The sequence below is a fragment of the Gorilla gorilla genome, chromosome 14, assembly GCF_029281585.2.
Source record: "Gorilla gorilla gorilla isolate KB3781 chromosome 14, NHGRI_mGorGor1-v2.1_pri, whole genome shotgun sequence".
In the NCBI taxonomy this organism is placed as follows: Eukaryota; Metazoa; Chordata; class Mammalia; order Primates; family Hominidae; genus Gorilla; species Gorilla gorilla.
Genome location: NC_073238.2, coordinates 33,615,489 through 33,638,211, shown reverse-complemented (window position 1 = coordinate 33,638,211; position 22,723 = coordinate 33,615,489). Strand labels below are relative to the sequence as shown.

Genomic DNA, 22,723 nt, shown 5'->3' with positions numbered 1-22,723 from the left:
ATTCCTCATAGAGATCTTTTACCTTATTTATTCCTATTTAATCTTTTTGTAGGTATTATAAGTGGGATTGCTTTCTTGATCGTTTTCCAGCTAGTTCATTTGATGTATAGAAGCACTACTGATTTTTGTATGCTGATTTGGTATCCTGCAACTTTACTAAATTTGTATATCAGTTCTAAGACTTTTTTGGTAGAGTCTTTAGGTTTTTCTTTTCTTTTTTTTTCTTTTCTTTTTTTTTATTATACATTAAGTTTTAGGGTACATGTGCACAACGTGCAGGTTAGTTACATATGTATACATGTGCCATGTTGGTGTGCTGCACCCATTAACTCGTCATTTGACATTAGGTATATCTCCTAATGCTGTCCCTCCCCTTCCCAGGTTTTTCTTTCTGTAAGATAAGGTCATCTACAAAGAGAGACCATTTGACTTCTTTTTCCAATGTGGATGCCCTTTATTTCTTTTTCTCAGCCACTTGCTCTGGCTAGGAATTCTAGTACTGTGTTGAATACAAATGGTGAGAGTGAGTATCTTTGTCTTGTTCCAGTTCTTAGAGGAAAGGCTTTCCTCTTTTCGCTATTCAGTATGATGTTAGCTGTGGCTTTGCTTATGTGACCTTTATTATGTTGAGGGATGTTCCTTGTGTGCTTGATTTGTTGAGAGTTTTTCTCATGAATCTTATCAGATGCTTTTCTGCATCTGTTGAGATAGTTGTGTTTTTCCCTTCATTCTGTTGATGAGATGTATGATGTTTATTGAGTTACATATGTTGAACCATCCTTGCATCCCAGGGAGAAGTCCTACTTTATCCTGCGGTGTTAACTTTTTGTTGTGTTACTGGATTCAGTTTGCTAGTATTTTGTGGAGAGTTTTTGCATTTGCGTTCATCAGGGTTATTGGCCTGTAGTTTGTTGTTGTCATCCCCTTTCTAGTCTTGATATCAGGATAATGCTGACCTTATAGAACAAACTAGGAAGATTTTGAAGTGGTTTGAGAAGAATTGGTGTTAGTTTTCCTGTAAATGATTAGTAGAATTCATCAGTAAAGTTATCTGGTTTGGGGTCTTTCTTTTTTTGTGGACGTCTTATTACTGGTTCAATCTCATTACCTGTGATTCCTCTGATCAGGTCTTCTAGATTTTCCTTGATTGTGATCTTTGGTATTATCACAAGAGGGCACCTGGAGGCAAAATAGCCTGTCTAGTTTTGCCATTCTACATAAAGATATACTTGTGAAATAGGGAATGATTAATACAGGAGTAAAGGGAAGTATAATTCACAAATGGTTAAAAATAACACCTCAGTCAGCCTGAGGGGATGTATGGAAGCCAGAATGGGCAGGCCCCACCTCCAATAGCTTGCTCACAATGTTAGGAGCTAATTGCGTTTGGAGCTGCTTTAGATCTCTTTGGTCACCAGCTCCACTATGTCATCCTCCCCTCGGAGGCGTTGCTCTGAATTATACCTCAGTGCCAAATGCTTAATTTTTCCCACATAATGAGTGAAATGTACAAACATGGTAAAAGCAAATGCTTGAAAATGTCTTTGAGGGATTTTTTTTTAATCTCTACGCTGGTTTACTAAATACAAATATCTCTAGCTTATTTTCATTTAATTTATTTTATTGCATATATTTAAGGAATACAACATGATATTTTGATACATTTATACACAGTGAAGTGGTTATAGTCAAGCAAATTAACATATTCATCATCTCACATAGTTCTTCTTTATATATCAGTATTTCTAATGGCATTCTCAGAACCAGAAGGCAGCAAGTGTTATCTGTTAAGCCATATATCATCGATAGTCATTTCTCCCCACTCCCTACTTTTTTGAATTACTTATTTGTTAGAAATCCCCCTAGAAGTATATGTAATTCTTTAGGACAACTTCAAAACTATAATTGTATACAGTAGTCATGCTCTGACCTATTTTCATAGTTAAAACACTGTTGCTGGGAATGTCATCAAAAATGCAAATTATGGAGGAATTATTTAGGAAAAAAATGAAATACTAAGCATTCGTCTCTTGTACTCTTCACAGAACTCACGAGAGGGTAGTAGAGGCGACCAAGCCTCTGATGTAGAGAGAGAAGACCAGATCTTTATCCACTGCTCATAGTACAAGGCCAGTTCTAGAGTCACCTTGTATGTGAAATGTTAATAATGGTTTAGATCTCAACAGAAATCATATTCCAAGAGAAAAATCTAAGGATCCCTACCTCATGCTCATGAACTTCAAATAACAGTGTAGATGACTACTTGTTTAAGGTTAGCTATATAATCTTTTTTTCTTTAGTTTTCAGATTTCTGGTGTAATTCTTGCAGTTTATTTAGTGAAATACATTGTGTTGCTTAATTGCCTCACAATAGTTAAGTAAAGGTCATAATTATCTGTGTCAATAAAGGGAGGAAATAATTTTACAGTTTAAGTCCCTGGAGCTCTCATTTTCAGGAGCGACCCATTTGCTAATTCTATTCAATAACTGTAAGTAAAAGGATGCATTTAAATCCTTTAAAAGCTGTATTTGTTAGGTTTTAGAAATTGAATGTTATTGCCTAATAACTAGAGGTAAACTTAGAGATGCTTTGGCTTACTTTCTAATTGATGTTAATATGGCTGTTGTTCACAACACTTGTAAAGCTTTCCACTTCTAATCTTATGTAAATGATTGGTACCTTAACATTTAATCACAAATAGTTGTTTATTATTTAAAGGAGTCTAAGATAAATAATTTTTATGAATTAAATACACCTGTGACACTATAAAAGCTTAATTTATGTTTTTAAGTTAAAAGTTTTGTCATTTTCTTACGTAAGAGTACATCGTTAATTGCTGTTGTACTTGCAACATTTTCATCTCAATTTTTGTAAAATATGTCTATTGCTGGGCAATTGTACAACAACTTTTAAGTAGTTAAATCAAGCAAATATTTGAATTTTTAAAATAAAGTTCACAGATGTCTATCTTGTCATCACTTGAATGATTGGCAACTAATATGGTAGTGATATAAAGTCGTTAACTCGCCAATACACCAAACAATTAATTATATTCTTCCTTCCCAGAATTCCATGAAAAGCCATGCATGGTCGCCGTCTACCCTGGAAATGTGACAGGAACCTTCCAGTTCAACCATGTGATTTCACTCATGGTAAGAGTCCATTTCTGGGAATCTAAAAATAAATCCAACAATGACAAGCTATAGCAATTGTAGAGATTGTAAGGGAAAGGATAGTTCAATCATGCTTGACCCAGTTTAAGACACTTGTGTAATGTTTAACCATTTTTCAAGTGGGGGAAAATTACAAAAGCCAGTCACAGTGGCACATGCTTAAAAGTTCTCGCTATTCCAGAAACTGAGGCAGGAAGATCAGTTGAGCCCAAGAGTTCAAGGTTGTTGCATGCCATGATTCTGCATGTTTATAGCCACTGTACTCCAGCCTGGATCATGTAGTGAGACCCTGTCTCAAAAAAATTACAGAAACCATAAAACATTTTTTTTAAGACAGTGTCTTACTCTGTCACCCTTATGGTGGCACAATCATGGCTCACTGTTGATTCAGCCTCCTGGACTCAAGCAATTCTCCCACCTCAACCTCCTGAGTAACTGGGACTACAGGCACGTGCCACCATGCCTGACCTTTTTTTTTTTTTTTTTTCTTGTAGAGATGGAGTCTCACTATGTTGCCCACGCTGGTCTGAAATTCCTGGCCTCATGCAATTCTCTCTCCTCAGCCTCCCAAAGTGCCAGAATTACAGGTGTGAGCCACCACGCCTGGCCCCTTAAAGCATTGGTTGAACAAAAATAAATAAACAGCAACTAGTTTTCTTTGTGTATCATTGTTACTAAAATAATCATTTCAATCAATGAACTTTCATTTATAATTTTGGTGGGGTTTTTATGACCTCCTTCATGCAGAGAAAAGTAGAATAAGCCCATGTTAAGTGAAGACTCGACCTTGTTTCTTTTCTTGGCTTTATATCCTGACAGAACATAGAAGAGCAAACTGAGGGTTTCTTGGACAGCATTGCAGCCAAGGAGCTTAAAAGGTAACAAAGAAAATGATTGGTTTTGTACATATATTAGGAGATTCTAGCTAGCTTATTTTCATTTTCATCATTTTGCTGGCTTATTTTGTTTTTCTGAAAATAAGAGATGATTTAAGTCTAAGTGCTTCAGAGCCATGAAATTGTACAACTGGGCATGAAAAGATGAATGTTACATACCTCTGTAAATTGTTAAGGATGAGGCAAATATAAAATGTTCTCATTAGTTCTTACCAGAAAAATCAGGTCATATATCTGTCATTTTACCAGAAGATGATGTGTGTAAATGCAGATGTGATTCAAGGGAAGTTTTTTTTTAACTTTAGATTCTGGGATAAATGTGCAGAGCGTGCAGGTTTGTTACACAGGGATAATTGTGCCATGGTCGTTTGCTGCACCTATCAACTTGTCATCTAAGTTTTAAGCCCCGCATGGATTAGGTATCTGTCCTAATGCTCTCCCTCCCCTTGCCCCCAACCCCTGCAGGCCCTGGTGTGTGATGTTCCCCTCCCTGTGTCCATGTGTTCTCATTGTTCGACTCCCACTTATGAGTGAGAACATGCGGTGTTTGGTTTTCTGTTCCTGTGTTAGTTTGCTGAGAATGATGGTTTCCAGCTTCATTCATGTCCCTACAAAGGGCATGAACTCATTCTTTTTTATGGCTGCATAGTATTTTCTTGGTGTATATGTGCCACATTTTCTTTATCCAATCTATCATTGATGGGCATTTGGGTTGGCTCAAAGTCTTTGCTATTGTGAATAGCGCTGCAGTAAACATACGTGTGCATGTGTGTTTATAGTAGAATGATTTATAATCCTTTGGGTATATACCCACTAATGGGATTGCTGGGTCAAATTATATTTCTGGTTCTAGAGGCTTGAGGAATCGCCACACTGTCTTCCACAATAGTTGAACTAATTTACACTCCCACCAACAGTGTAAAAGCATTCCTGTTTCTCCACATCCTCTCCAGTATCCGTTGCTTGCTGACTTTTTAATGACTGCCATTCTAACTGGAGTGAGATGGTATCTCATTGCAGTTTTGATTTGCATTTCTCTAATGACCAGTGGTGATGAGCTTTTTTTCATAGGTTTGTCAGCCACATAAATATCTTCTTTTGAGAGGTGCCTGTTCATATCCTTCACCCACTTTTGATTGGGTTGTTTTTTCTTGTAAATTTGTTTAAATTCCTTGTAGATTCTGGATATTAGACTTTTGTCAGATGGCTAGATTGCAGAAATTTTCTCCCATTCTGTAGGTTGTCTGGTCACTCTGATGATAGTTTCTTTTCCTGTGCAGAAGCTCTTTAGTTTAATTAGATCCCATTTGTCAATTTTGGCTTTAGTTGCAATTGCTTTTGGTGTTTTAGTCATGAAGTCTTTGCCCATGCCTATGCCCTGAATAGTATTGCCTAGGTTTTCTTCTAGGGTTTTATGGTTTTAGGTTTTATGTTTAAGTCTGTAATCCATCTTGAGTTAATTTTTGTATAAAGTGTAAGGAAGGGGTCCAGTTTCTGTTTTCTGCATATGGTTAGCCAGTTTTCCCAGCATTATTTATTGAATAGGGAATCCTTTCCCCATTGCTTGTTTTTGTCAGGTTTGTTGAAGATCAGATGGTTGTAGATGTGTGGTATTGTTTCCAAAGCCTCTGTTCTGTTCCATTGGTCTATATATCTGTTTTGGTACCAGTACCGTGGTGTGTTGGTTACTGAAGCCTTGTAGTATAGTTTGAAGTCAGGTAGCGTGATGCCTCCAGCTGTGTTCTTTTTGCTTAGGATTGTCTTGGCTGTACAAGCTTTTTTGGTTCCATATGAAATTTAAAGTAGTTTATCATAATTCTGTCAAGAAAGTCAATAGTAACCTGATGGGAATAGCATTGAATCTATTAATTATGTTGGGCAGTATGGCCATTTTCACGATATTGATTCTTCCTATCCATGAGCATGGAATGTTTTTCCATTTGTTTCTGTCCTCTCTTATTTCCTTGAGCAGTGGTTTGTAGTTCTCCTTGAAGAGGTCCTTCACGTCCCTTATAAGATGTATTCCTAGGTTTTTTGGTTTGTTTGTTTTGTAGCAATTGTGAACAGTAGTTCACTCATGATTTGGCTCTCTGCTTGTCTATTCGTGTATAAGAATGATTGTGATTTTTGCACATTGATTTTGTATCCTGAGACTTTGCTGGAAGTTGCTTATCAGCTTAAGGCGTTTTTGGGCTGAGATGATGGAATTTTCTAAATATACAATCATGTCATCTGCAAACAGGGACAATTTCACTTTCTCTTCTCCTATTTGAATGCCCTTTATTTCTTTATCTTGCCTGATTGCCCTGGCCAGAACTTCCAATACTATGTTGAATAGGAGTGGTGAGAGAGGGCATCTTTGCCTTGTGCTGGTTTTCAATGGGAATGCTTCCAGCTTTTGCCCATTCAGTATGATATTGGCTATGGGTTTGTCATAAATAGCTTGTATTATTTTGAGATATGTTCTATCACTACCTAGTTTATTGAGTTTTTGGCATGAAGAGTATTGAATTTTATTGAAGGCCTTTTCTGCATCTATTAAGATAATCATGTGGTTTTTGTCATTGGTTCTATGTGATGGATTACGTTTATTGATTTGTGTATGTTGAAACAGCCTTGCATCCCAGGGATGAAACTGACTTGATTGTGGCGGATAAGCTTTTTGATTTGCTGCTGGATTTGGTTTGCCAGTATTTTATTGAGGATTTTTGCATCAATGTTCATCAGGGATATCAGCCTGAAATTTTCTTTTTTTGTTGTGTCTCTGCCAGATTTTGGTATCAGTATGATGGTGGCCTCATAAAATGAGTAGGGAGGAGTCCTTTTTCTATTGTTTAGAATAGTTTCAGAAGGAATGGTACCAACTCCTCTTTGTAACCCTAGTAGAATTCCGCTGTGAATCTGTCTGGTCCTGGGCTTTTTTTTGGTTGGTGGGCTATTAATTACTGCCTCAATTTCAGAACTTGTTATTGGTCTATTCAGGGATTTGACTTCTTCCTGCTTTAGTCTTAGGATGGTGTATGTGTCCAGGAATTTATCCATTTCTTCTAGATTTTCTAGTTTATTTGTGTAGAGGTGTTTATAGTATTCTCGGATGGTAGTTTGTATTTCTGTGGGATCAGTGGTAATATCCCCTTTGTCATTTTTATCATGTCTATTTGATTCTTCTCTCTTTTCTTCTTTATTACTCTAGCTAGTGGTCCATCTATTTTGTTAATCTTTTCAAAAAACCAGCTCCTGGATTCATTGATGTTTTAAAGGGTTTTTCGTGTCTCTATCTCCTTCAATTCCACTCTGATCTTAGCTATTTCTTGTCTTTTGCTAGCTTTTGAATTTATTCGCTCTTGCTTCTCTAGTACTTTTAATTGTGATGTTAGGGTGTTGGTTTTAGATCTTTCCTGCTTTCTCTTGTGGGCATTTAGTGCTATAAATTTCCCTCTAAACACTCCTTTAAATGTGTCCCAGAGATTCTGGTCATTGTGTCTTTGTTCTCATTGGTTTCAAAGAACTTATTTATTTCTGCCTTAATTTCATTATTTACCCACTAGTCATTCAGGAGCAGGTTGTTCAATTCCATGTAGTTGTGTGGTTTTGAGTGAGCTTCTTTTTTTTTTTTTTTGACATGAACCAGTGATGCAAATCTTTACTGAACATTCTCTGGAATATAAAAGAACATGTTTTATTGCATTTATCACAAAACTTAATGGTACGCATTTTAGATCATTTTTTGTTCCTCTAACAAAAAGCAGTTACTCCTGATAAATTTTTATCTTTGTTTTCTCCTTGCCTTTAGCTCTTTTATTTTTCCCTTGCTTCTCTCCCTTTCCTCTAACTTCTTTCTACCTTATGAATATATAACAGAGGTTACAGACCTCCTTAGGTTTGCAAATCCTCAGAATTAAGGAAAATAACTGAAAAAATGTATTATATAAAATACGGACTTTAAATTTATATAGCTTTCCTGTAAAACTTTAATTATTGCTTTTCTTCGTTTGTGCTCTACTCTCTCCATCTCGAGTTCATATTATATATTTCTTAAAATTCTTGCTTTTCACATTGAATATCATCAATTTCCTCATTTCAATCTCTTCTTCTTTGCATTATGGGATATCTTTTTGAGCTCAGTTATTTTATTTTGATATTAATTTGTTTAGTATTTAATTTTTTTATTATACTTTAAGTTTTAGGGTACATGTGCACATTGTGCAGGTTAGTTACATATGTATACATGTGACATGCTGGTGCGCTGCACCCACTAACTCGTCATCTAGCATTAGGTATATCTCCCAATGCTATCCCTCCCCCCTCCCCCCACCCCACAGCAGTCCCCAGAGTGTGATATTCCCCTTCCTGTGTCCATGTGATCTCATTGTTCAATTCCCACCTATGAGTGAGAATATGCGGTGTTTGGTTTTTTGTTCTTGTGATAGTTTACTGAGAATGATGATTTCCAATTTCATCCATGTCCCTACAAAGGACATGAACTCATCATTTTTTATGGCTGCATAGTATTCCATGGTGTATATGTGCCACATTTTCTTAATCCAGTCTATCATTGTTGGATATTTGGGTTGGTTCCAAGTCTTTGCTATTGTGAATAATGCCGCAGTAAACATACATGTGCATGTGTCTTTATAGCAGCATGATTTATAGTCCTTTGGGTATATACCCAGTAATGGGATGGCTGGGTCAAATGGTATTTCTAGTTCTAGATCCCTGAGGAATCGCCACACTGACTTCCACAATGGTTGAACTAGTTTACAGTCCCACCAACAGTGTAAAAGTGTTCCTATTTCTCCACATCCTCTCCAGCACCTGTTATTTCCTGACTTTTTAATGATCGCCATTCTAACTGGTGTGAGATGGTATCTCATTGTGGTTTTGATTTGCATTTCTCTGATGGCCAGTGATGGTGAGCATTTTTTTGTCTGTTTTTTGGCTGCATAAATGTCTTCTTTTGAGAAGTGTCTGTTCATGTCCTTCGCCCACTTTTTGATGGGGTTGTTTTTTTTTTCTTGTAAATTTGTTTGAGTTCATTGTAGATTCTGGATATTAGCCCTTTGTCAGATGAGTAGGTTGCGAAAATTTTCTCCCATTTTGTAGGTTGCCTGTTCACTCTGATGGTAGTTTCTTTTGCTGTGCAGAAGCTCTTGAGTTTAATTAGATCCCATTTGTCAATTTTGTCTTTTGTTGCCATTGCTTTTGGTGTTTTAGACATGAAGTCCTTGCCCATGCCTGTGTCCTGAATGGTAATGCCTAGGTTTTCTTCTAGGGTTTTTATGGTTTTAGGTCTAACGTTTAAGTCTTTAATCCATCTTGAATTGATTTTTGTATAAGGTGTAAGGAAGGGATCCAGTTTCAACTTTCTATATATGGCTAGCCAGTGTTCCCAGCACCATTTATTAAATAGGGAATCCTTTCCCCATTGCCTGTTTTTCTCAGGTTTGTCAAAGATCAGATAGTTGTAGATATGCGGCGTTACTTCTGAGGGTTCTGTTCTGTTCCATTGATCTATATCTCTGTTTTGGTACCAGTACCATGCTGTTTTGGTTACTGTAGCCTTGTAGTATAGTTTGAAGTCAGGTAGTGTGATGCCTCCAGCTTTGTTCTTTTGGCTTAGGATTGACTTGGCGATGCGGGCTCTTTTTTGGTTCCATATGAACTTTAAAATAGTTTTTTCCAATTCTGTGAAGAAAGTCATTGGTAGCTTGATGGGGATGGCATTGAATCTGTAAATTACCTTGGGCAGTATGGCCATTTTCACGATATTGATTCTTCCTACCCATGAGCATGGAATGTTCTTCCATTTGTATCCTCTTTTATTTCCTTGAGCAGCAGTTTGTAGTTCTCCTTGAAGAGGTCCTTCGCATCCCTTGTAAGTTGGATTCCTAGGTATTTTATTCTCTTTGAAGCAATTGTGAATGGGAGTTCACTCATGATTTGGCTCTCTGTTTGCCTGTTGCTGGTGTATAAGAATGCTTGTGATTTTTGTACATTGATTTTGTATCCTGAGACTTTGCTGAAGTTGCTTATCAGCTTAAGGAGATTTTGGGCTGAGACAATGGGGTTTTCTAGATATACAACCATGTCGTCTGCAAACAGGTACAATTTGACTTCCTCTTTTCCTAATTGAATACCCTTTATTTTCTTCTCCTGCCTAATTGCCCTGGCCAGAACTTCCAACACTATGTTGAATAGGAGTGGTGAGAGAAGGCATCCCTGTCTTGTGCCAGTTTTCAAAAGGAATGCTTCCAGTTTTTGCCCATTCAGTATGATATTGGCTGTGGGTTTGTCATAGATAGCTCTTATTATTTTGAGATACGTCCCATCAATACCTAATTTATTGAGAGTTTTTAGCATGAAGGTTGTTGAATTTTGTCAAAGGCTTTTTCTGCATCTATTGAGATAATCGTGGTTTTTGTCTTTGGCTCTGTTTATATGCTGGATTACATTTATTGATTTGCGTATATTGAACCAGCCTTGCATCCCAGGGATGAAGCCCACTTGATCATGGTGGATAAGCTTTTTGATGTGCTGCTGGATTTGGTTTGCCAGTATTTTATTGAGGATTTTTGCATCAATGTTCATCAAGGATATTGGTCTAAAATTCTCTTTTTTGGTTGTGTCTCTGCTCGGCTTTGGTATCAGAATGATGCTGGCCTCATAAAATGAGTTAGGGAGGATTCCCTCTTTTTCTATTGATTGGAATAGTTTCAGAAGGAATGGTACCAGTTCCTCCTTGTACCTCTGGTAGAATTCGGCAGTGAATCCATCTGGTCCTGGACTCTTTTTGGTTGGTAAGCTATTGATTATTGCCACAATTTCAGCTCCTGTTATTGGTCTATTCAGAGATTCAACTTCTTCCTGGTTTAGTCTTGGGAGGGTGTATGTGTTGAGGAATGTATCCATTTCTTCTAGATTTTCTAGTTTATTTGCGTAGAGGTGTTTGTAGTATTCTCTAATGGTAGTTTGTATTTCTGTGGGATCGGTGGTGATCTCCCCTTTATCATTTTTTATTGCATCTATTTGATTCTTCTCTCTTTTTTTCTTTATTAGTCTTGCCAGCGGTCTATCAATTTTGTTGATCCTTTCAAAAAACCAGCTCCTGGATTCATTAATTTTTTGAAGGGTTCTTTGTGTCTCTATTTCCTTCAGTTCTGCTCTGATTTTAGTTATTTCTTGCCTTCTGCAAGCTTTTGAATGTATTTGCTCTTGCTTTTCTAGTTCTTTTAATTGTGATGTTAGGGTGTCAATTTTGGATCTTTCCTGCTTTCTCTTGTGGGCATTTAGTGCTATAAATTTCCCTCTACACACTGCTTTGAATGCGTCCCAGAGATTCTGGTATGTTGTGTCTTTGTTCTCGTTGGTTTCAAAGAACATCTTTATTTCTGCCTTCATTTCGTTATGTACCCAGTAGTCATTCAGGAGCAGGTTGTTCGGTTTCCATGTAGTTGAGCGGTTTTGAGTGAGATTCTTAATCCTGAGTTCTAGTTTGATTGCACTGTGGTCTGAGAGATAGTTTGTTATAATTTCTGTTCTTTTATATTTGCTGAGGAGAGCTTTACTTCCAACTATGTGGTCAACTTTGGAATAGGTGTGGTGTGGTGTTGAAAAAAATGTATATTCTGTTGATTTGGGGTGGAGAGTTCTGTAGATATCTATTAGGTCCGCTTGGTGCAGAGCTGAGTTCAATTCCTGGGTATCCTTGTTGACTTTCTGTCTCGTTGATCTGTCTAATGTTGAGAGTGGGGTGTTAAAGTCTCCCATTATTAATGTGTGGGAGTCTAAGTCTCTTTGTAGGTCACTCAGGACTTCCTTTATGAATCTGGGTGCTCCTGTATTGGGTGCATATATATTTAGGGTAGTTAGCTCTTCTTGTTGAATTGATCCCTTTACCATTACCTAATGGCCTTCTTTGTCTCTTTTGATCTTTGTTGGCTTAAAGTCTGTTTTATCAGAGACTAGGATTGCAACCCCTGCCTTTTTTTGTTTTCCATTTGCTTGGTAGATCTTCCTCCATCCCTTTATTTTGAGCCTATGTGTGTCTCTGCACGTGAGATGGGTTTCCTGAATACAGCACACTGATGGGTCTTGACCCTTTATCCAATTTGCCAGTCTGTGTCTTTTAATTGGAGCATGTAGTCCATTTACATTTAAAGTTAATATTGTTATGTGTGAATTTGATCCTGTCATTATGATGTTAGCTGGTTATTTTGCTCGTTAGTTGATGCAGTTTCTTCCTAGTCTCGATGGTCTTTACATTTTGGCATGATTTTGCAGTGGCTGGTATCGGTTGTTCCTTTCCATGTTTAGCGCTTCCTTCAGGAGCTCTTTTAGGGCAGGCCTGGTGGTGACAAAATCTCTCAGCATTTGCTTGTCTGTAAAGTATTTTATTTCTCCTTCGCTTATGAAGCTTAGTTTGGCTGGATATGAAATTCTGGGTTGAAAATTCTTTTCTTTAAGAATGTTGAATATTGGCCCCCACTCTCTTCTGGCTTGTAGGGTTTCTGCCGAGAGATCCGCTGTTAGTCTGATGGGCTTCCCTTTGAGGGTTACCCGACCTTTCTCTCTGGCTGCCCTTAACATTTTTTCCTTCATTTCAACTTTGGCGAATCTGACAATTATGTGTCTTGGAGTTGCTCTTCTCGAGGAGTATCGTTGTGGCATTCTCTGTATTTCCTGAATCTGAACGTTGGCCTGCCTTGCTAGAGTGGGGAAGTTGTCCTGGATAATATCCTGCAGAGTGTTTTCCAACTTGTTTCCATTCTCCCCATCACTTTCAGGCACACCAATCAGACGTAGATTTGGTCTTTTCACATAGTCCCATATTTCTTGGAGGCTTTGCTCATTTCTTTTTATTCTTTTTTCTCTAAACTTTCCTTCTCACTTCATTTCATTCATTTCATCTTCCATTGCTGATACCCTTTCTTCCAGTTGATTGCATCGGCTCCTGAGGCTTCTGCATTTTTCACGTAGTTTTCGAGCCTTGGTTTTCAGCTCCATCAGCTCCTTTAAGCACTTCTCTGTATTGGTTATTCTAGTTATACCTTCTCGTAAATTTTTTTCAAAGTTTTCAACTTCTTTGCCTTTGGTTTGAATGTCCTCCCGTAGCTCAGAGTAATTTGATCGTCTGAAGCCTTCTTCTCTCAGCTCGTCAAAATCATTCTCCATCCAGCTTTGTTCCGTTGCTGGTGAGGAACTGCGTTCCTTTGGAGGAGGAGAGGTGCTCTGCTTTTTAGAGTTTCCAGTTTTTCTGTTCTCTTTTTTCCTCATCTTTGTGGTTTTATCTACTTTTGGACTTTGATGATGGTGATGTACAGTTGGGTTTTTGGTGTGGATGTCCTTTCTGTTTGTTAGTTTTCCTTCTAACAGACTGGACCCTCAGCTGCAGGTCTGTTGGAATACCCTGCGGTGTGAGGTGTCAGTGTGCCCCTGCTGGGGGGTGCCTCCCAGTTAGGCTGCTCAGGGGTCAGGAGTCAGGGACCCACTTGAGGAGGCAGTCTGCCTGTTCTCAGAGCTCCAGCTGCGTGCTGGGAGAACCACTGCTGTCTTCAAAGCTGTCAGACAGGGACATTTAAGTCTGCAGAGGTTACTCCTGTCTTTTTGTTTGTCTGTGCCCTGCCCCCAGAGGTGGAGCCTACAGAGGCAGGCAGGCCTCCTTGAGCTGTGGTGGGCTCCACCCAGTTGGAGCTTCTCGGCTGCTTTGTTTACCTAAGCAAGCCTGGGGAATGGCGGGCGCCCCTCCCCCAGCCTCGCTGCCGCCTTGCAGTTTGATCTCAGACTGCTGTGCTAGCAATCAGCGAGACTCCGTGGGCGTAGGACCCTCGGAGCCAGGTGCGGGATATAATCTCGTGGTGTGCCGTTTTTTAAGCCCATCGGAAAAGCGCAGTATTTGGGTAGGAGTGACCCGACTTTCCAGGTGCCGTCTGTCACCCCTTTCTTTGACTTGGAAAGGGAACTCCCTGACCCCTTGCGCTTCCCTAGTGAGGCAATGCCTCGCCCTGCTTTGGCTCGCGCACAGTGAGCGCACCCACTGACCTGCGCCCACTGTCTGGCACTGCCTAGTGAGATGAACCCGGTACCTCAGATGGAAATGCAGAAATCACCCATCTTCTGTGTCGCTCACGCTGGGAGCTGTAGACGGGAGCTGTTCCTATTCGGCCATCTTGGGTCCTCCCTTTGAGTGAGTTTCTTAATCCTGAGTTCTAATTTGATTGCACCATGGTCCGAGAGACTGTTTGTTATGATTTCAGTTATTTTGAATTTGCTGAGGAATGTTCTACTTCCAATTATGCGGTTGATTTTAGAATATGTGCTATGTGGCACTGAGAAGAATGTATATTCTGTTGATTTGGGTTGGAGAGTTCTGTAGATGTGTATTAGGTCTGCTTGGTCCAGAGCTGAATTCAAGTCCTGAATATCCTCATTAAGTTTCTGTCTCATTGATTTGTCTAATATTGACAGTGGGGTGTTAAAGTCTCCCACCATTATGGTGTGGGAGTCTAAGTCTCTTTGTAGGTCTCTAAGAACTTGCTTTATGAATCTGGGTGCTCCTGTATTGGGTGCATATAGATTTAGGATAGTTAGCTCTTCTTGTTGCATTGGTCCCTTTACCATTATTTAATGCCTTTCTTTGTCCTTTTTGATCTTTGTAGGTTTAAAGTCTGTTTTATCAGAGACTAGTATTGCAACCCCTGCTTTGTTTGCTTTCCATTTGCTTGGTACATATTCTTCCATCCATTTACTTTTGAGCCTATGTGTGTCTTTGCACATGAGATGGGTCTCCTGAATACAGCACACCTATGGGTCTTGACTGTATCCAATTTGCCAATCTGTATCTTTTAATTGTGGCATTTAGTCCACTTACACTTAAGGTTAATATTGTTATGTGTGAATTTGGTCCTGTCATCATGATGTTAGCAGGTTATTTTGCCCGCTAGTTGATGCAGTTTCTTCATAGTGTCGATGGCCTTTACAATTTGGTATGTTTTTGCAGTGGCTGGTACCAGTTTTTCCTTTCCATGTTGAGTGCTTACTTTAGGAGCTCTTGTAAGGCAGGCCTGGTGGTGACAAAATCTCTCAGCATTTGCTTGCCTGTAAAGGATTTTATTTCTCCTTTGCTTATGAAGCTTAGTTTGGCTGGATATGAAAGTATGGGTTGACATCATTCTCAGCAAACTATCACAAGGACAGAAAACCAAACACCGCATGTTCTCACTCATAGGTGGGAATTGAACAATGCGAACACTTGGACACAGGGCAGGGAACATCACACACCCATACACCCGGGCCTGTCGGGGGGTGGGAGGCTGGAGGAGGGATAGCATTAGGAGAAGTACCTAATGTAAATGATGAGTCAATGGGTGCAGCAAACCAACATGGCACGTGTATACCTATGTAACAAACCTGCATATTGTGCACATGTATCCTAGAACTTAAAGTATAATTTAAAAAAAAAGAAATTATAGGTTGAAAATTCTTTTCTTTAAGAATGTTGAATATTGGCCCCCACTCTTTTCTGGCTTGTAGAGTTTCTGCGGTGAGATCTGCTGTGAGTCTGATGGGCTTCCTTTTGTAGGTAACCTGACCTTGGTCTCTGGCTGCCCTTAACATTTTTTCCTTCGTTTCAATCTTGGAGAATCTTGTGATCATGTGTCTTGTGGTTGCTCTTCTCGAGGAGTATCTTAGTGGTGTTGTCTGTATTTCCTGAATTTGAATATTGGCCTGTCTTGCTAGGTTGGGGAAGTTCTCCCGGATAATATCCTGAATAGTGTTTTCCAACTTGGTTCCGTTCTCCCTATCACTTTGAGGTACACCAATCTATCATAGGTTTGTCTTTTCGCATAGTCTCATACTTCTTGGAGGATTTGTTTGTTCCTTTTCATTCTTTTTTCTCTAATCTTGTCTTCAAGCCCTATTTCAGTAAGTTGATCTTCAATCTCTGATGTCCTTGCTTCCACTTGATTGATGCAGCTATTGGTACTTCTGCATGCTTCACGAAGTTCTCATGCTATGTTTTTCAGCTCCATAAGGTCATTTATGTTCTTCTCTAAACTGGTTATTCTACCTAGCAGCTCCTGTAACCTTTTATCAAGGTTCTTGGTTAGCTTCCTTGCATTGGGTTAGAGCAGGCTCCTTTAGCTCAGAGGAGTTTGCTATTACCCACCTTCTGAAGCCTGCTACTGTCAGTTTGTCAATCTCATTCTCCGTCCAGTTTTGTGCCCTTGCTGGAGAGGAGTTGTGATCATTTGGAGGAGAAGAGGCATTCCGGTTTTGGGAATTTTTGGCATTTTTATGCTGGTTTTTCCTCATCTTCGTGGATTTATCTACCATTGATCTTTGAGGCTGATGACCTTTGGATGGGGTTTCTGTGTGGGGGGGTCCTTTTTTTTGATGTTGATGTTGTTGCTTTCTGTTTGTTAGTTTTCCTTCTAACAGTCAGGCCCCTCTTCTGCAGGTCTGCTGCAGTTTGCTGGAGGTCCACTCCAGACCCACTTGCCTGGGTATCAGCAGCAGAGGCTGCAGAACAGCAAAGATTGCTGCCTGTTTCTTCCTCTGGAAGCTTCGTCCCAGAGTGTCACTGGCCTGATGCCAGCCAGATCTCTACTGTATGAGGTATCTGTCGACCTCTGCTGGGAGGTCTCTCCCAGTCAAGAGGCATGGGGGTGAGGGACCTGCTTGTGGAGACAGTCTGCCCCTTAGCAGAGCTTGAGCACTGTGCTAGGGTAATCTTCCTTGTCAGGATCCGCTGCTCTCTTCAGAGCCCGCAGGCAGAAACATTTAAGTCTGCTGAAGCTGTGCCCATAGCTGCCCCTTCCCCCAGGGGCTCTGTCCTAGGCAGATGGGCGTTTTATCTATAAGCCCCTCACGGGGGCTGCTGCCTTTCTTTCAGAGGTGCCCTGCCCCGTGAGGAGGAATCTAGAGAGGCAGTCTGGCCACAGCCGCTTTGCTGTGCTGTGGTGAGGTCCCCCTAGTCCAAACTTCCCAGCTTCCTTAGCAATGTCATGGGAAAGCCGCCTACTCAAGCCTCAGTAATGGCAGACGCCCCTCCTCTCACCAAGTTCTAGCATCCCAGGTTGACTTCAGACTGCTGTGCTGGCAACGAGAATTTCAAGCCAATGGTTCAAAGCTTGCTTGGCTCCGTGGGAGTAGGACGTGCTGAGTGAGACCACTTGGCTCCCTGGCTTCAGCCCCCTTTATATGGGAGTGAAGAGTTCTGTCTCTCTGGGGTTCCAGGTGCCACTGGGGTATGAAAAAAAAAAACTCCTGTAGCTAGCTCAGTGTCTGCCCAAACTGCTGCCCAGTTTTGTGCTTGAAACCCAGGGCCCTGGTGGTGTAGGCACATGAGAGAATCTCCTGGTCTGTGGATTGCATTTTCCCTAACTTTAAGGAAAATTATATTACTTATTTCTCTAGTATATGATTTCAGTTGTACTGGTGGTTGAAGCAGTTTTTTTCTATGTTCATAATGTTTAGCCTTAAAGGCATCTCTCACTATTCCGTGAAGTCTAGCTTCGCCACTAATCGATTAGCGATAGAGTGATTAGAGATTCCTGTACATATACTTTGCTAATTTTTACTTTCCGTTTGTACATTCTAGTTTAATTCTGGTACGCTTTGTTTTATATATGAGAAGTAATTTTAAAATTTGATTGGTTCCTCTTTTAATTATATTGTTATAAAAAGGAAACTTAAAATTAGCCTGAACAGCTACTTCACTGTGGGACTTTTTTGCACATATAATAATTTTCCAATCACAGAATCTTAAAAAATGATTCCAATTTTATAAAAGATAAAACTTACCTGGTTTAAAAACTATGTGTGTTCAAGCATTATTTAACACTTGTGTGCCTAACAGAATGCATAACCCACAGTAGTCACTGAGTAAATGTTTTCTTTTAATGTTTTAAATATGAAGACTCTTTTTTACATTGATTAGTTTTGGATTTGGGGTGCACTGCTGACACATTCAGAAATGTTTATTTCAGTAATTTCTCTATTTCTCAAAGATGCTTTCTATTTAGCGACTTCTTCTAAATGTGGTTATACAGGTACATCCAAGCTAAAACAACATTTCTAAATCTTTGATTTTTTTTCATGGTGGAGCATTGTGTCTCAACAGAGTGAGTTGCGTTTCTTCCTAACTAAAAAGAGGCCTGTTTGCATCATGAAGGCAGTGACTGTCTACTCCGAATTTTAACTCTGATGAAACTATCATAATAGTTATGCTGTTTATTCAGGATACAAAGACAGTGTTTGATAAACCTTTTGTTACATCAGTTATATATGTTCTATATAATCCCTTCTGTCTGCACTTTATTGTACTTTCTTACCAAATGTCCAGTACTCAGTTTACGCTTTGAAAGTTTCAGGCAATCTCTCACCTTCTTCCCATTCTTTCTCTTCACTTTTTTCACAAGGTCTTTAAATATACGCGTGGCTCTGTGCTGAATCCTTTAGCTCCTCAATCACCAGACTGTTCCCCACTCATTTTCTCTGTGACAAAATACATGTATTTCATAATCACAGACTGACAAGTATCATTTCCTCCATTCATTAACCTATTTAAATTTATATTGAATTGCCGTGGTTTAAATAGGCAAACATATTTGATTCTATGAAACTTGAGTGCATATTTACTTTTACAACACTTGAATGGTCCTTAAAATAGAGAATGCTATCACAGTTTAATTTGAAAACATCAAAAGTTACTGAAAATATAGTAGCTATAAAAATGTGTGTGTGTGTGTGGTGTGCATGTATTTATTAAATCAGTCTCGAAAAATGCAGCAGTATTTTCCAGCCAGTAATCTCAAGTGTTATTTGACAGTAGCCTGTACTAGACACTATTGTTGAATGAATGAACTATATATTTGTATTTACTGGGCTTTCCCATTGTTATTGATTTCACTATATTTCTTTTTCTAAAATTTTCCTTTTGACTCTTCTTCTCTTAAAGTGTGGGATGTGTTGGAGAATGTACAGTAAGAGCATGTAACTGAGGAAGAAGGAAACATTGGTATACGTGTTGTAAGGTCAGCTTTCTTGCTGAGGCTGTGGGGAGGTAGGCAGCAAATCCCCTTTGAAGTTGGGAACATAGGAGTCAGACAGATGAGCAGCAACATACTAGCTTTTATTATTGACTCAGAATAACTAATGAGGGATGTGGCTCAGATGTGCAGACACAGTGGGCTTCTGAACACTTCATCCCAGATTAGGCACCCACCAACACAGTTATAAGTGGAGAAAGCTTGATACCCATCCCCAAAGCAGGCTGCCTGCTGCAGAGATGACAGCTGACTTGAATTCATGTCACTGTGGGCAGACACATCATTTCACAGGACAGACATAGAACCAAGCGAGCACAAATTCACCCTTTTGGTAAATCTTTCCAAGAGGAACGTAGAGAGAATGTAAGTCCTCATGTGGAAATGTGAGGCCAGAGAAACCAAGGTTCTCCTATCATTTCTGCCTGGATTTAAATTGTAATTGAAATTAAATCCATGTCTTTGTAATGATGAGGCAGTGGACAGAAGTGTGCTAGATGAAAAAGAGAAATCTGTTGTGTGTCTTCAATTTTGCTATAAATAACCAACAACATGGATAATTGACTTATTGATTGATTGTGGTAAACCATGTTTTATTTGGAGAAAATTAATAGTCCTTTTGAGGAATAATTTTTCTCAACTTCAGCTTGCTTAGTTCAACTAAAGGCTCTTTATTTCATGTTCCCTGTCCTGTGACTTAAAAAAAAAAAGTTCTTTATACATTGAGTACATTCACTGCTACTAACAAAAGTTCTGACGTTAATTGCTGTTCTAATTTTTTTCATAACTTTCAAACTTAAAATTTAGAGAAGTACTCTTTTCTGTCTCATGCCTAAACATTATTGAGCTATGTGACAGTTTTACATATGCATTTCCTCTGAGTTGTATTTTAAAATCTGTGTCTGTTTTCTGAATAAGAAGGAAGCAGCTGGCATAGAACTCCAGGCTCAGTAAGGAGACCTGAAGCCCATTTCCGGCCTGTATGCAGCTAATTCACTACGTGACCTCAGGCAAGCTACAATCTCTCTGAGCCTGTGTTGCCTCCTATGAAAAGTTAGGGACTTTAACTACATTGGTGGCATACCTTAAAAAATTGAAGAATAGCCCCTTCCTTTTTAATAAAACGTCTATGAAACTGTATTCTGTAAGACAGAAGTCCAGCTGTCTGGCTAAGGGAGGGATGGGAGTCGACTGTGACTTCCTTATCTTTTAATCCTGCAGTGTCCTGTGTGGAACCTTAGATTTCTTTGGGACGTAGTTTGAAAACTACCAGTTATGAGAGAATTTTCCTAATTAGCTAAAATTTGTTGGTACATTGTTCTGTGTATAATTTGTCACCTACTGATTTTTTTAATGAAAAAGTACAAATGAAGTTTCAAATGTGCTCCCCTTATTAATGTTGGACTTGAAGCCACCTCCATCATCTGAAACATAATCTCCACCTGGAAATAAACAGAAAGACCACGGAGAAAGGAAGAATGTGTTTAATGAAAAGTTTATGTATTTTAATTCATTAGGAGCTAATGTAGCTTTTGATTTGATTGGTATATTGCATAAAATGAAGATAAGCAGTTTACTAAGCTTTTTTATTTCCTCTGACAACGTTCAGTTTCTCCTAAGCTGTTGCTCTACACACTTCCAAAGCCATTGATGCCACCTTTGTCTCTAACTGAATAGGACAGTGATTAATGTCACCAAGATGCTTTTCTCGCCATTTTCCTTCTATAACCTGTACCAGGCACTGTATTAAGTCATTCAATGGGTGACAACAGTTCTGAATTTCTATTAAGGGAATTATTAGGAAAATATATTATTTAATGGAAAAGCAAGAATAAAATGAAAGGGATTTTGAAAAGTCATTTCATATTTGCCAGTTTTCACTGCTGAATATGGGCAGAACTGCCCCAGCCTGCCACCAGCCAGGACAAAACTGGGGCCATCAACCCTGCTGACAGCTCTTGGGACCCCCTTTCAGAACAGCTCCCTCCCTGTGTTCCGGTCTGTCCCTTTTCCCTCTGACCCTGCAAATCTGACCTGGTATCTCTTTCCCAAAGAGAGTTGCCCTCAGCAGTCATTTGTGTGGTAAAATATTCAAAAGTCAGCAAAAGGCTGGAAGAGGATTTATGTAGGGAGAGGCAGCTCCAGGATTGGACTAGAGGCAACTACTTCTACACTGTACTCTTTCAGAGTTAGGAGGGAAAAGAATGACCTTTACTTAAATCTATTCTACAAAAAGTTTCCTCTATCTAGAGAGTTAAGACTTCTTGAGGATAAAAGTAAGAAGCCTATCGAGAAAGGTATTTGATTTGTAATCTAAGTAACATGTAAGTATTATGAAAGTATTTGTGACTGTGGTATAATGAACTAATACAATCTATTACACAAAGGAAATATTTAGGAGAAGAGCTTTTGGAAGAAAAGAAAATAATAACATTACATTTGTAGGTTCTTAGTTCAAGTGATGTAAAACTGCACATTTTACACAGTGTTAATGAATGATAACTAAGATTTCTTCACTAAAGGCTTCTCCCTTTATCTGGTATTGAGTTATTACTTTTATAAGACCCAGCTAGTAATGATTTTGTCATGTCATCCATTTTATAAAGTGTATCTATAATGTTATTGTCACAAAAAGTTATAGAAGACTGTCTCTCTATTCCTAAACCTGTTAATCAGAAAAATGTCTTTACACCCAAAATTTGTGAAGGCATTGGATATCATATTATCATGATCACTGTGGGTGAAAAGAGTCAAACTCTGTAAAATATTTGAAGAGATTTATTCTGAGCCAAATATGAGTGACCGTGGCCCGTGACACAGCCCTCAGGAGATTCTGAGAACATGTGCCCGAGGTGGTTGGGGTACAGCTTGGTTTTATATATCTTAGGAAGGCATGAAACATCAATCAAATACATTTAAGAAATACATGGGTTTGGCTTCGGAAGGCAGGAAAACTGAAAGCGGGGGCTTCCAGGGTATAGGTAAATTTAAACGTTTCTAGTGGACAATTGGTTGAGTTTGTCTAAAGACCTGGGATCAATAGAAAGGAATGTTCAGCTTAAAGATAACCTAGATTGTGGATAGCCTAGACAGATAATCTAAAGATAACCAGGATTGTGGAGACCAAGTTTTATTGAGCAGAGGAAGCACTTTGATAGCACACTTTAGAACCAGCAGGTTGTAAATTGTTTTTATCAGACTTAAAAGGGTGCCTGGCTATTAGTCGATTATCTCCTGGATCTGGGAGGGAAGGAAGGAAGGAAGGAAGGAAGGAAGCAAGGAAGGAAGGAAGGGAGGGAGGGAGGGAGGGAGGGAGGGAAAGGGGCAAGGGGATTCTCTATAGAATGTGGATTTTTCCCATAAGAGATTTTGCAGGGCAATTTCAAGGTATGGCAAGGAAATATATTTTGGGGTTAATTTTTTTTCCTTATCTCATAATGTTATGCCAGAATCAGATTGAAAAGAAAGTCACAATATATAGAGTTAAATAAAACCCATCTGATGAGAATTCATGGTTTCTGGGGCATGACTCCCCAGACTCCTAGGTAGGAATTTGGATAAGCTAAAAATCAGAGCTTAGTTCTTATCACCATGATATAGTTGTTA

At 39.1% G+C, this 22,723-nt stretch overlaps 2 protein-coding genes across 5 annotated transcripts in view; one reads left to right on the top strand and one right to left on the bottom strand.

Moving 5' to 3' along the window:
- Window positions 1–22,723, top strand: part of LOC115933523 (ankyrin repeat domain-containing protein 26-like) — a 33,883-nt gene that overhangs the window by 9,434 nt on the left and 1,726 nt on the right. For 3 of the 4 annotated variants that reach the window (XM_055359763.2, XM_055359762.2, XM_055359760.2), the window contains exons 5-7: window positions 3,068–3,153; window positions 3,669–3,761; window positions 3,994–4,052. The gene's annotated coding sequence lies outside the window, so the exon portion shown is untranslated. The remainder of the gene's footprint in view (window positions 1–3,067; window positions 3,154–3,668; window positions 3,762–3,993; window positions 4,053–22,723) is intronic. The other variant, XM_055359761.2, reaches the window with a different exon arrangement.
- LOC115933525 (ankyrin repeat domain-containing protein 30B-like) overlaps window positions 1,626–22,723 on the bottom strand; it is a 52,826-nt gene continuing 31,728 nt past the window's right edge. Inside the window, exon 10 of the mRNA XM_063697162.1 lies at window positions 1,626–3,175. Within this exon, the coding sequence (XP_063553232.1) occupies window position 3,175 (1 nt within the window). The 3' untranslated portion in view covers window positions 1,626–3,174. The remainder of the gene's footprint in view (window positions 3,176–22,723) is intronic.